Genomic DNA, 14,388 nt, shown 5'->3' on the forward strand with positions numbered 1-14,388 from the left:
CGAAGGGCCGAATGGCCTACTCCTGCACCTATTTTCTATGTTTCTATGTTTCTATGTTTAACATAATGAAACGTCCCAAGGCACATCACACGACTGTTATAAGACAAAACATTTGGCACCGAACCACATCAGGAGAACAGTTTGTCAAAGAGGGAATTTTTAATTAGTGTCTTAAAGGAGGAAATTCATTGGATCATTGACCATTGATGGTTGCAGTGGCTCTGGTGCGGAGGAGCACCAGTCTCGGCTCGAGAGCTTACCTTCGGGACTTTGGCATATTTTCCGATTCTTGTGTCGCGGATAGCGGTGAACTCCAGGAGGTCCACTTGCTGCGGAAAGAAACAGGAGTGTGTAAGGATCATGAGTAACTCCAGCCCATTACAGAGATTGGTGAACAGCAGCGTCAGTCCCTCCCCTCCCTGGTCTCCGTCCCCACACTGGGGGTCCCTTATTGTTGCTGCTCAATGTCCGGTCAACCATTCATTCCCCTGGACCAGTGCTTGACATTTGTTACACTGAAGGCAAGACAGGCCTCTCAACAACATGGATAGATAGACCCTGGGCCGGAGTGACCACACAGAGTGATCACACGGAGTGACTACAGGGAGTGACCACAGGCCGGAGTGACCGTTGGCTGGAGTGACCATGGGCCGGAGTGACCAAGGGCCGGAGTGACCACACAGAGTGACCACAGGCCCAGAGTGACCACATGGTGACCACAGGCCAGAGTGACCATGGGCCAGAGTGACCACGCAGAGTGACTATATGGAGTGACCACAGGCCCTGAGTGACCACACAGAGTGACCACAGGTCAGAGTGGCCACAGGCCGGAGTGACCATATGGAGTGACCACAGGCCCCGAGTGACCACACAGAGTGACCATGGGCCGGAGTGACCACACAAAGTGACCATATGCCCCGAGTGACCACAGGCCAGAGTGACCACATGGAGTGACCACAAGCCCAAGTGATCACACAGAGTGACCACATGGAGTGACCACAGGCCGGAGTGACCACAGGCCGGAGTGACTTTAATCTACATATAGATTGGGCCAACCAAACTGGTAGCAATACAGTGGAGGAGGATTTCCTGCAGTGTATAAGGGATGGTTTTCTAGTCGACCAATATGTCGAGGAACCAACTAGAGGGCTGGCCATCCTAGACTGGGTATTGTGTAATGAGAGAGGATTAATTAGCAATCTTGCTGTACGAGGCCCCTTGGGGAAGAGTGACCATAATATGGTAGAATTCTTCATTAAGATGGAGAGTGACACAGTTAATTCAGAGACTAGGGTCCTGAACTTAAAGAAAGGAAACTTCGATGGTATGAGACGTGAATTGGCTAGAATAGACTGGAGAATGATACTTAAAGGGTTGACGGTGGATAGGCAATGGCAGACATTTAAATATCACATGCATGAACTTCAACAATTGTACATTCCTGTCTGGTGTAAAAATAAAATGAGGAAGGTGGCTCAACTGTGGCTAACAAGGGAAATTAAGGATAGCGTTAAATCCAAGGAAGAGGCATATAAATAGCCAAAAAATAGCAGCAAACCTGTGGACTGGAAAAAATTTAGAATTCAGCAGAGGAGGACAAAGGGTTTAATTAGGAGGGGGAAAATAGAGTATGAGAGGAAGCTTGCAGGAAACATAAAAACTGACTGCAGAAGCTTCTACAGATACATGAAGAGAAAAAGATTAGTAAAGACAAACGTAGGTCCCTTACAGTCAGAATCAGGTGAATTTATAATGGGAACAAAGAAATAGCAGACCAATTGAACAAATACCTTGGTTCTGTCTTCACTAAGGAAGACACAAATAACCTTCCAGAAATACTAGGGGACCGAGGGTCTAGAGAGAAGGAAGAACGAAAGGAAATCCTTATTAGTCAGGAAATTATGTTCAGGAAATTGATGGGATTGAAGGCCGATAAATCCCCAGGGCCTGATAGTCTGCACCCCAGAGTACTTAAGGAAGTGGCTCTAGAAATAGCGGATGCATTGGTGGTCATTTTCCAACATTCTATAGACTCTGGATCAGTTCCTTTGGACTGAAGTGTAGCCAATGTAATCCCTCTGTTTAAAAAAGGAGGGAGAGAGAAAACAGGGATGTCAGCCTGACATCGGTGGTGGGGAAAATGTTGGAATCAATTATTAAAGGTATAATAGCAGCGCATTTGGAAAACAGTGACAGGATCGGTCCAAGTCAGCATGGATTTATGAAAGGGAAATCATGCTTGACAAATTATCTAGAATTTTTTGAGGATGTAACTAGTAGAGTGGACAAGGGGGAGCCAATGGATGTGGTGTATTTGGACTTTCAAAAGATTTTTGACAAGGTCCCACACAAGAGATTGGTGTGCAAAATTAAAGCACATGGTATTGGGGGTAATGTATTGACGTGGATAGAGAACTGGTTGGCAGACAGGAAGCAAAGAGTAGAAATAAATGGATCCTTTTCAGAATGGCAGGCAGTGACTAGTGGGGTACCGCAGGGTTCAGTGCTGGGACCCCAGCTATTTACAATATACATTAATGATTTAGAAGAAGGAATTGAATGTAATATCTCCAAGTTTGCAGATGACACTAAGCTGGGTGGCAGTGTGAGCTGTGAGGAGGATGCTAAGAGGCTGCAGGATGACTTGGACAGGTTAGGTGAGTGGGCAAATGCATGGCAGATTCAGTATAATGTGGATAAATATGAGGTTATCGACTTTGGTGGTAAAAACAGGAAGGCAGATTATTATATGAATGGTGACAGATTAGGAAAAGGGGAGGTGCAACGAGACCTGGGTGTCAGGGTACATCAGTCATTGAAAGTTGGCATGCAGGTACAGCAGGTGGTGAAGAAGGCAAATGGCATGTTGGCCTTCATAGCGAGAGGATTTGAGTATAGGAGCAGGGAGGTCTTACTGCAGTTGTACAGGGCCTTGGTGAGGCCTCACATGGAATATTGTGTACAGTTTTGGGCTCCTAATCTGAGGAAGGACATTCTTGCTATTGAGGGAGTGCAGCGAAGATTCACCAGACTGATTCCCGGGATGACAGGACTGACATATGAAGAAAGACTGGATCGACTAGGCTTATATTCAATGGAATTTAGAAGAATGAGAGGGGATCTCATAGAAATATATAAAATTCTGATGGGTTTGGACAGGTTAGATGCAGGAAGAATGTTCCCGATGTTGGGGAAGTCCAGAACCAGGGGTCACAGTCTAAGGATAAGGGGTAAGCCATTTAGGGCCGAGATGAGGAGAAACCTCTTCACTCAGAGAATTGTGAACCTGTGGAATTCTCTACCACAGAAAGTTGTTGAGGCTAGTTTGTTAAATATATTCAAAAGAGAGTTAGATGTGACCCTTACAGCTAAAGGGTATGGAGAGAAAGCAGGAATGGGGTACTGAGGTGAATGATCAGCCATGATCATATTGAATGGCGGTGCAGGCTCGAAGGACCGAATGGCTCACTCCTGCACCAATTTTTATGTTTCTATGTTTCTATGTTTCTATGACCACACAGAGTGACCACAGGCCAGAGTGAACACATGCCCTGAGTGACCACAGGTCAGAGTGACCACACGGAGTGACCACATGGAGTGATCACAGGCCGGAGTGACCATAGGCCCCGAGTGACCACATGGAGTGACCACAGGGAGTGATCACAGGGTGTGACCACAGGCCCCAAGAGAGCAGTTTAATAATCTTCAGGGCAATGATTAATGTGAAAAGCCGAGATGTGAGCCGGGCTCTCCCTCACCATGGACGCCTCCAGCTCAGCTCTCTCGTGCCTTGTGTGACAAGGCAGCTCGCAGCCTGCTTCAGCTTGTGTGTTGCAAGTTTCACTGGAGCATTTAGAGCACTTTGTATGTGTTTGGGAACCCAGAGAAGTTTCATTCCCCCTCAACTTACTTCACATAACGGAGAGGAGCTTTCCAGAGACTAGGACCAGGGGGGCTGAGAGAGTGTAAGAATTTTAGCAAATGGAACAGACCATTCAGACAAACAAGCCCACATCACCACCTACCCTCAATATCCCTCAACCCCACCCACCCAAATATCCCTCAACCGCACCTATCCACAATATCCTTCAACCGCACCTATCCACAATACCCCTCAACCCCACCTACCCACAATACCCCTCAATGCCATCAACCCACAATATCCCTCAATCCTTCCTACCCACAATATCCCTTAATCCCACCTACCCACAATATCCCTCAATCCCACCTACCCACAATATCCCTCAACCACACCTACCCACAATACCCCTCAATGCCATCAACCCACAATATCCCTCAACCCCACCTATCCACAATATCCCTCAATCCCACCTACCCACAATATCCCTCAACCCCACCTACCCACAATATCCCTCAATCCCACCTACCCACAATATCCCTCAACTCCACCTGCCCACAATATCCCTCAACTCCACCTGCCCACAATATCCCTCAACTCCACCTACCCACAATATCCCTCAACCCCACCTCCCCACAATATCCCTCAACCCCACCTACTCACAATATCCCTCAACCCCACCTACCCACAATACCCCTCAACTCCACCTATCCACAATTCCCCTCAACCACACCTACCCACAATATCCCTCAACCCCACCTACTCACAATACCCCTCAACCCCACCTACCCACAATACCCCTCAACTCCACCTACCCATAATATCCCTCAAACACACCTACTCACAATATCCCTCAACTCCACCTACCCACAATATCCCTCAACCCCACCTACCCACAATATCCCTCAACTCCACCTACCCATAATATCCCTCAACCCCACCTACTCACAATACCCCTCAACTCCACCTACCCATAATATCCCTCAAACACACCTACTCACAATATCCCTCAACTCCACCTACCCACAATATCCCTCAAACACACCTACTCACAATATCCCTCAACTCCACCTACCCATAATATCCCTCAACTCCACCTACCCACAATATCCCTCAACCCCACCTACTCACAATATCCCTCAACTCCACCTACCCACAATATCCCTCAACCCCACCTACTCACAATATCCCTCAATCCCACCTACCCATAATATCCCTCAACCCCACCTACTCACAATATCCCTCAACTCCACCTACCCATAATATCCCTCAACCCCACCTACCCACAATACCCCTCAACTCCACCTACCCACAATATCCCTCAACTCCACCTACCCACAATACCCCTCAACCCCACCTACTCACAATATCCCTCAATCCCACCTACTCACAATATCCCTCAACCCCACCTACTCACAATATCCCTCAACTCCACCTACCCATAATATCCCTCAATCCCACCTACCCACAATACCCCTCAACCCCACCTACTCACAATATCCCTCAACCCCACCTACTCACAATATCCCTTAACTCCACCTACCCACAATATCCCTTAACCTCACCTACCCACAATATCCCTCAACCCCACCTACCCACAATATCCCTTAACCTCACCTACCCACAATATCCCTCAACCCCACCTACCCACAATATCCCTTAACCTCACCTACCCACAATATCCCTTAACTCCACCTACCCACAATATCCCTTAACCCCAACTACCCACCCTCTCACCATATCCATCAACCCACAGCTATCCATCTTTTCTCAGATTAAACTCTGGAAAGATATACCACAATTTAACACTGGTTAAACATACACAAATGTACCCCAGAGAGAATCAGCGGCGATGGAAGCCATGCCCCAGGGAGAGTCAGTACAGGAGATTGACGGGTGATCAGATTGAAGTATTTAAAATGATAAAATGACTCAATACAGAGAAACTCTTTCCTCTGTTGGGACAGACAAGAAGAAGGTGGCATCATCTTAACATTAGAGTAGACTATTTAGGAGCATAATCAGGGAGCACTTCTTCACACAAAGGGTGACGGAAATCTGGAACTCTCTCCCCGAAAAGGCTGTGGGTGCTGGGGGTCGATTGGAGCTTTCAAGACTGAGTTAGATAGGGTAAGGGTATCAAGGGATATGGATAAAAGCAGGTAAATAGAGTTGAGGTGCATATCCGCCATGATCTGGTTGAATGGCGGGGCAGGCTCGAGGGGCTGAATGGCCTCCTCCTGTTCCTATGAGCGGAGAGAATTGCTTGGCCTTCGAGGCTCTGGTCACTCCCCTTACCTTATTCTGGTAGGTCCAGTACAGGAAGTGTCCGTGTGAATCCACACGCAGAGTCACTGGCGATCCAACTCCTGTATCCTGATGGCACAAAATAACACAACATTGGCTTCAATATTTCACAGCTCCAATGTGCCTTGGGAACCCTGGAAAACTGTGGTTATCGTCAGAACTGCATCGTACAGCTGTGCTTTCAGTGGTCTCTGGCATTAGAAACATAGAAAATGTTTCTAATGCTAGAGACCACTGAAACATAGAAACATAGAAACATAGAAAATAGGTGCAGGAGTAGGCCATTCGGCCCTTCTAGCCTGCACCGCCATTCAATGAGTTCATGGCTGAACATTCAACTTCAGTACCCCATTCCTGCTTTCTCGCCATACCCCTTGATCCCCCTAGTAGTAAGGACCTCATCTAACTCCTTTTTGAATATATTTAGTGAATTGGCCTCAACAACTTTCTGTGGTAGAGAATTCCACAGGTTCACCACTCTCTGGGTGAAGAAGTTCCTCCGCATCTCGGTCCTAAATGGCTTACCCCTTATCCTTAGACTGTGACCTCTGGTTCTGGACTTCCCCAACATTGGGAACATTCTTCCTGCATCTAACCTGTCTAACCCCGTCAGAATTTTTAATGTTTCTATGAGGTCCCCTCTCATTCTTCTGAACTCCAGTGAATACAAGCCCAGTTGATCCAGTCTTTCTTGATAGGTCAGTCCTGCCATCCCGGGAATCAGTCTGGTGAATCTTCGCTGCACTCCCTCAATAGCAAGAATGTCCTTCCTCAGGTTAGGAGACCAAAACTGTACACAATACTCCAGGTGTGGCCTCACCAAGGCCCTGTACAACTGTGGCAACACCTCCCTGCCACTGTACTCAAATCCCCTCGCTATGAAGGCCAACATGCCATTTTCTTTCTTAACCGCCTGCTGCACCTGCATGCCAACCTTCAATGACTGATGTACCATGACACCCAGGTCTCTTTGCACCTCCCCTTTTCCTAATCTGTCACCATTCAGATAATAGTCTGTCTCTCTGTTTTTACCACCAAAGTGGATAACCTCACATTTATCCACATTATACTTCATCTGCCATGCATTTGCCCACTCACCTAACCTATCCAAGTCGCTCTGCAGCCTCACAGCATCCTCCTCGCAGCTCACACTGCCACCCAACTTAGTGTCATCCGCAAATTTTGAGATACTACATTTAATCCCCTCATCTAAATCATTAATGTACAGTGTAAACAGCTGGGGCCCCAGCACAGAACCTTGCGGTACCCCACTAGTCACTGCCTGCCATTCTGAAAAGTGTCCATTTACTCCTACTCTTTGCTTCCTGTCTGACAACCAGTTCTCAATCCATGTCAGCACACTACCCCCAATCCCATGTGCTCTAACTTTGCACATCAATCTCTTGTGCCTTCTGAAAGTCCAAATATACCACATCAACTGGTTCTCCCTTGTCCACTCTACTGGAAACATCCTCAAAAAATTCCAGAAGATTTGTCAAGCATGATTTCCCTTTCACAAATCCATGCTGACTTGGACCTATCATGTCACCTCTTTCCAAATGCACTGCTATGACATCCTTAATAATTGATTCCATCATTTTACCCACTACCGGTGTCAGGCTGACCGGTCTATAATTCCCTGTTTTCTCTCTCCCTCCTTTTTTAAAAAGTGGGGTTACATTGGCTACCCTCCACTCTATAGGAACTGATCCAGAGTCAATGGAATGTTGAAGGAATCACATCGTGAGGGAGGGATTGAGAAAGAAGAAAGTGGAGGGAGGAGAGAGAGAAAGACAGAAAGAGAGAGAGAAAAAAGAGATAGAGAGATAGAGTGAATAAAAGAAAAAGGGATAGAGAGAAAAAAGAAAGAGAGAAAAAAAGAAAGAAAGAGAGAAAGAAAGAAAGCGATAAAGAGAGATAGAGAGAAAAAGAGAAAGAAAAGGAAGGAAAGGAAGGAAGGTTCTCAGAAAGCCCCAAAGTGTTTTACAGCCAATCAAGTACTTTTGAAGTGTAATTATTGTTGTAATGTAGCAAAAGTGGCAGCCAATTCACGCACAGCAAGCTCCCACAAACAGCAATAAGATGGCCAGATAGTCTGTTTTAGTGATGCTGGGTGAGGGATAAATATTGGTCAGGATACCAGGCTGAACTTCCCTGCTCTTCCTAGAATAATGTCATGGGATCTTTAATGTCCACCTGAGAGGGCAGATGGAACCTCGGTTTAACGTCTTATCCGAGAGAGGGTGAGATAGAGATAGAGAGAGAGAGATAGAGATAGATAGAGAGAGAGAGAGATAGAGCGAGAGATAGAGATAGAGATGGAGAGAGATAGGTGGAGATAGAGAGAGAGATAGAGACAGAGAGAGACAAAGAGAGAGAGAGAGAGAGAGAGACAGACAGAGAGAGAGAGAGAGACACACAGACAGAGAGAGACACATAGACAGAGAGAGAGAGAGAGAGAGAGACAGAGACAGAGCGAGAGAGAGAGACAGAGACAGAGAGAGAGAGACAGACAGAGAGCGAGAGACAGCCTGTATCTACCATTACCATACCTCACTATACCTCACCATAACTCACCGTAACTCAAGGGGTGGAATTGCCCTGTGCCCCGATTGGGGGCGGTAACCTTCCGGAGCCCGGCCTGAACGGAGCAGATGCAATCTCCCGCACTCCACTTACTTTAGGGGCGGGTCCCGGGGGCTACTGGGACGAAATGTTCAGCGCTACGTGAATGCTCCGCGTACCGCCGACACGCTTCAACACCCCTCCCCTCCCACTCCCCTTCGCTGTTGGTCATCTGCCATAATTTCTTTTTGAGTGGCTCGGTGTCAAATTTATCTGTTTTGTCTTATATCACTGCCGTGAAGCGCCTTGGGACGTTTTACTACGTTAAAGGCGCTATATAAATATAAGTTGTTGTTGTTGTTAAAGGGGAGGGGTACTGCGCACTCTGCACGACCTCTGAGGGCCTCCACTGGGCCCCCAGGGCAGGTTGGGATTGAGCCAGCAGCCCGGCACCCAGGACGGAGTGTCGGGCTACACAATAGCGGCCCGGACCAGGCTAGGGCCTCCATGGTCGGGCCGCCCCGAGAATTGACCGACAGACAAAGATGGTGGCCCGGAGCGCTGGCACCCGCCCTTTTAATTACCGCCCAAGAGCGGTGTCCGCCAGCTTGACGACCTGCGGGACAAATTACCGTGCGAGGTGTTAAGGGGACGGCGCGGGGCGCTGAGGGGTGCGGAGCCAGTTACGTCCCCCCTCCCCCAGGCTTTAAAAGGGGGCCATTTCGCCCTCACTGCATCCTACCATATTTCACTCCACCTTACCGTAACTCACTGTATACCACGGTTCTGTACCATACCTCACCACCCCTTACCATAGCTCACTGTATCTTCCCATACTTCACTCTACCTTACAATAACTCACTGTATCTCACTCCCTGCAGTGGTATGCCACCACACGCTGCTTATTCTAATGGCCCCGGCCTGCTGCTGGTCTTGCAGGGCGCGCTACTGCAGAAGGGCAACGGCTGACTGCAGCGCGGGCAGATACAGCAGGAGCAGTGAGGTCGGGGCGAAGGAGCAGTGAGAGATTGTAGAGGGATGTGAGATCGGAGCCCAGGAGAGGCGAGAGTTCGGGGCCCAGAAGAGGCAAGGGCCCAGGAGCAGCACGGGCCAGCCCACACTGCGATATGTGTGTGCACTCGGTCCATGCAGCAGAGCAGGTCTCCAGACGTCTTGGGTGATCTTTGCCACTGGACCAAGACCTAACTCTGTCAAGCCCGTGTGGTGGCTGGTGTGCAACGGTCACCCCACGTTAAAAAAATATATGCACAGGCATCTTCCACCCTTCAGGATGTAGTTCGGGATCCAGAATATCATTGAAACACCTGTGAACTCATCCCTTTTTGGTGTGGAAGCAAGTCATCCTCGTTTTGAGGGACTACCGATGATGATGATGATGTATCTCACTGTGCCTTACTTGTACCTGACTACACTGTGCCATACCTCCCTGAACCTCGCTGTGTCTTACCATCACTTACTGCACTTCACTGTTCCTTGCTGTACCTCACCATACCAGTCCTTAAAATTGCACACCATACCTCACTAAAGCTCACCATTCCTCACTGCACCTTAACATTCCTTACCTTACCTCACTGTACCTTACTATAAGAGCATAAGAACTAGGAGCAGGAGTAGGCCATTCGGCCCCTTGAGCCTGCTCCGCCATTCAGTAAGATCTTCGACCTCCAGTCCACTTTCCCGCCTGATCCCCATATTCCTTAATTCACTTAATATACAGAAATCTATCGATCTCTATCTTGAATATATTCAATGACTGAGCCTCCACAGCCCTCTGGGTTAGAGAATTGTAAAGATTCACCACCCTCTGAGTGAAGAAGTTTCTCCTCATCTCAGTCCTAAATGGTCGACCCCTTATTCTGAGTCTGTGACCCCTGGTTCTACACGCCCCAGTCAGGGAAAACATCCTCCCTGCATCTACCTTGTCCAGCCCTATAAGAGGTTTGTATGTTTCAATGAGATCACCTCTCATTCTTCTAAACTCTAGAGAATATAGGCCTAGTCTACTAAATCTCTCTTCATAGGACAATCCCACCATCCCAGTAATCAGTCTGGTGAACCTTCGTTGCACTTCCTCTATGCCAAGTATATCCTTGCTTAGGTATGGAGACCAAAACTGTACACAATACTCCAGGTGTGGTCTCACCAGGGCCCTATATAATTACAGTGAGATGTCTTTACTCTTATACTCAAATCCTCTTGTAATAAAGGGCAACATACCATTTGCTTTCCTAATTGCTTGCTTTCCTTGCATGTTAACTTTCAGTGATTCATGTACAAGGTACCTCCCAGGTCCCCCTGAACACTGACATTTCCCAATCTCTCACCATTTAAAAAATAATCTGCTTTTCTGTTTTTCCTACCAAAGTGGATAACTTCACACTTATCGACATTATATTCCATTTGCCATGTTCTTGCCCACTCACTTAGCCTGTCTATATCCCCTTGAAGCCTCTTTGTATCCTCCTCACAACTTACATTCCCACCTAGCTTTGTATCGCCAGCAAACTTGGATACGTTACATTCAGTCCCTTCTCTAAGTCATTGATATAGAAACATAGAAACATAGAAAATAGGTGCAGGAGTAGGCCATTCGGCCCTTCGAGCCTGCACCACCATTCAATAAGATCATGGCTGATCATTCATCTCAGTACCCCTTTCCTGCTTTCTCTCCATACCCCTTGATCCCTTTAGCCATAAGGGCCACATCTAACTCCCTCTTGAATATATCCAACAAACTGGCATCAACAACTCTCTGCGGTAGGGAATTCCACAGGTTAACAACTCTGAGTGAAGAAGTTTCTCCTCATCTCAATCCTAAATGGCTTGCCCCTTATCCTTAGACTGTGTCCCCTGGTTCTGGACTTCCCCAACATCGGGAACATTCTTCCTGCATCTAACCTGTCCAGTCCCGTCAGAATTTTATATGTTTCTATCAGATCGCCTCTCATTCTTCTAAACTCCAGTGAATAAAGGCCCAGTCGATCCAGTCTCTCCTCATATGTCAGTCCTGCCATATCGGAATCAGTCTGGTGAACCTTCGCTGCACTCCTTCAGTAGATTGTAAATAGTTGAGGCCCCAGCACTGATCCTTACGGCACTCCACTAGTTACTGTTTATCAACCTTAAAATTATCCATTTGTTCCGACTCTCTGTTTTCTGTCCGTTACCCAATCCTCAATGCATGCTGGTATATTACCCCCGATCTCATGAGCCCTACATTTGTGTAATAACCTCTTGTGTGGCACCTTATCGAATGCCCTCTGAAAATCTAGATAGACCACATCCACTGGCTCCTCCTTTAGCTATTCTACTAGTCCCAACCTCAAAAAACCTTTCCTTTTCAAAAATCCATGTTGACTCTGATTTTCAAAGTGCCCTGTTACCACGTCCGTAATAATAGATTCCAGCATTTTCCCCACAACTGATGTCAGGCTAACTGGTCTGTAGTTCCCTGTTTTCTCTCTCCCTCCTTCCTTGAATCATAGGGTTACATTCACTACCTTCCAAACCATTGGGGTGGTTCTTGAATCTAGGGAATTTCAGAAGATGACAACCAATGACAACATGATCTCTGGATCCAGCTCTTTTAAAACCCGAGGATGTAGTCGATCAGGTACAGCCGATTTGTTGGCTTTTAGCCCCATTAATTTCTCCAGCACTATTTCTTTACTCATACTAATTTCTTTAAGTTCCTCATTCTCACTAGACCCTTGGTTCCCCACTATTTCTCAAATTATTTTGTCTTCTTCTGTCAAGCTAACCACTGCCCCTTGACATTCAATGACATTACCATTGCCGAATCCCCCACCATCAACATCCTGGGGGTCACCATTGACCAGAAGCTTAGCTGGACCAGCCACATAAATACTGTGGCTACAGAGCAGGTCAGAGGCTGGGTATTCTTGTGCGAGTGTCTCACCTCCTGACTCCCCAAAGCTTTTCCACCATCCACAGGGCACAAGTCAGGAGTGTGCTGGAATACTCTCCACTTGCCTGGATGAGTGCAGCTCCAACAACACTCAAGAAACTCGACACCATCCAGCACAAAGCAGCCCGCTTGTTTGGCACCCCATCCACCACCTTAAACATTCACTCCCTCCACCGCCGGCACACCGTGGCTGCAGTGTGTACCATCCACAAGATGCAGTGCAGCAACTCGCCAAGGCTTCTTTGGCAGCACCTCCCAAACCCATAATCTCTATCAGCTAGAAGGACAAGGGCAGCAGGCGCATGGGAACACCATCACCTCCAAGTTCCCTTCCAAGTCACACACCATCCCGACTTGGAAATATATCGCCGTTCCTTCATCGTCGCTGGGTCAAGATCCTGGAACTCACTCCCTAACAGCACTGTGGGAGCACCTTCACCACACGGACCGCAGCAGTTCAAGAAGGCAGCTCACCACCACCTTCTCAAAGGGCAATTAGGGGGATCGGCAATAAATGCCGGCCTTGCCAACGATGCCCACATCCCATCAATCAATTTTAAAAAGCTACAGTGAGGAACGGTGAGGTGTGGTAACGAACGATAAGGTCTGCTAAGGTAGCATACCTAACCATACTTTACATACCTCACTGCTGCTCACTGCCCCTTATCGTACCCACCATACTTTAATATTCCACACCGTACCTCACTGCACCTAACCATATGTGACTGCACCTCGACCTTCTGCGCTGCACCTCACCATTCTTCACCATCATTACTATACCTTTACATTCCTACCGATCCTCACCACACCTCACCTTACCGACCCACACCTTACCGACCCACACCTTACCGATCCATACCTTACCGACCCACACCTTACCGATCCATACCTTACCGACCCACACCTTACCAATCCATACCTTACCGACCCACACCTTACCGACCCACACCTTACCGATCCATACCTTACCGACCCACACCTTACCGACCCACACCTTACCAATCCATACCTTACCGACCCACACCTTACCGATCCATACCTTACCGATCCACATCTTACCGATCCACACCTTACCGTTCCTCACCACACCACACCTTACCGATCCACACCTTACCGTTCCTCACCACACCTCACCTTACCGATCCATACCTTACCGACCCACACCTTACCGACCCACACCTTACCAATCCATACCTTACCGACCCACACCTTAACGATCCATACCTTACCGATCCACACCTTACCGTTCCTCACCACACCACACCTTACCGATCCTCACCATACCTTACCGATCCACACCTTACCGATCCACACCATACCTTACCGATCCACACCTTACCGATCCACACCATACCTTACCAATCCACACTTTACCAATCCACACCACACCTTACCGATCCACAGCTTACCGATCCACACCATACCTTACCGATCCACATCTTACCGATCCACACCATACCTTACCGATCCACACCTTACCAATCCACACCGCACCTTACCGATCCACACCTTACCGAGCCACACCACATCTTACCGATCCACACCACACCTTACCGATCCTCACCACACCTTACCGATCCACACCACACCTTACCGATCCACACCACACCTTACCGATCCACACCACACCTTACCGATCCTCACCACACCTTACCGATCCACACCACACCTTACCGATCCTCACCACACCTTACCGATCCACACCACA

General features: G+C 47.9%; 1 protein-coding gene across 1 annotated transcript in view; it reads right to left on the reverse strand.

The window, feature by feature from the left end:
- LOC139262701 (1-phosphatidylinositol 4,5-bisphosphate phosphodiesterase beta-2-like) overlaps positions 1-6,364 on the reverse strand; it is a 398,767-nt gene extending 392,403 nt beyond the window's left edge. Inside the window, exons 1-3 of the mRNA XM_070877853.1 lie at positions 6,338-6,364; positions 6,158-6,235; positions 261-329 (exon numbers count right to left, since the gene is read on the reverse strand). Of these exons, the coding sequence (XP_070733954.1) occupies positions 261-329; positions 6,158-6,235; positions 6,338-6,364 (174 nt within the window). The remainder of the gene's footprint in view (positions 1-260; positions 330-6,157; positions 6,236-6,337) is intronic.
- Between the last annotated feature and the right edge of the window lie 8,024 nt (positions 6,365-14,388).

The sequence above is a fragment of the Pristiophorus japonicus genome, chromosome 4 (genome assembly GCF_044704955.1).
Source record: "Pristiophorus japonicus isolate sPriJap1 chromosome 4, sPriJap1.hap1, whole genome shotgun sequence".
NCBI classification, from domain to species: domain Eukaryota; kingdom Metazoa; phylum Chordata; class Chondrichthyes; family Pristiophoridae; genus Pristiophorus; species Pristiophorus japonicus.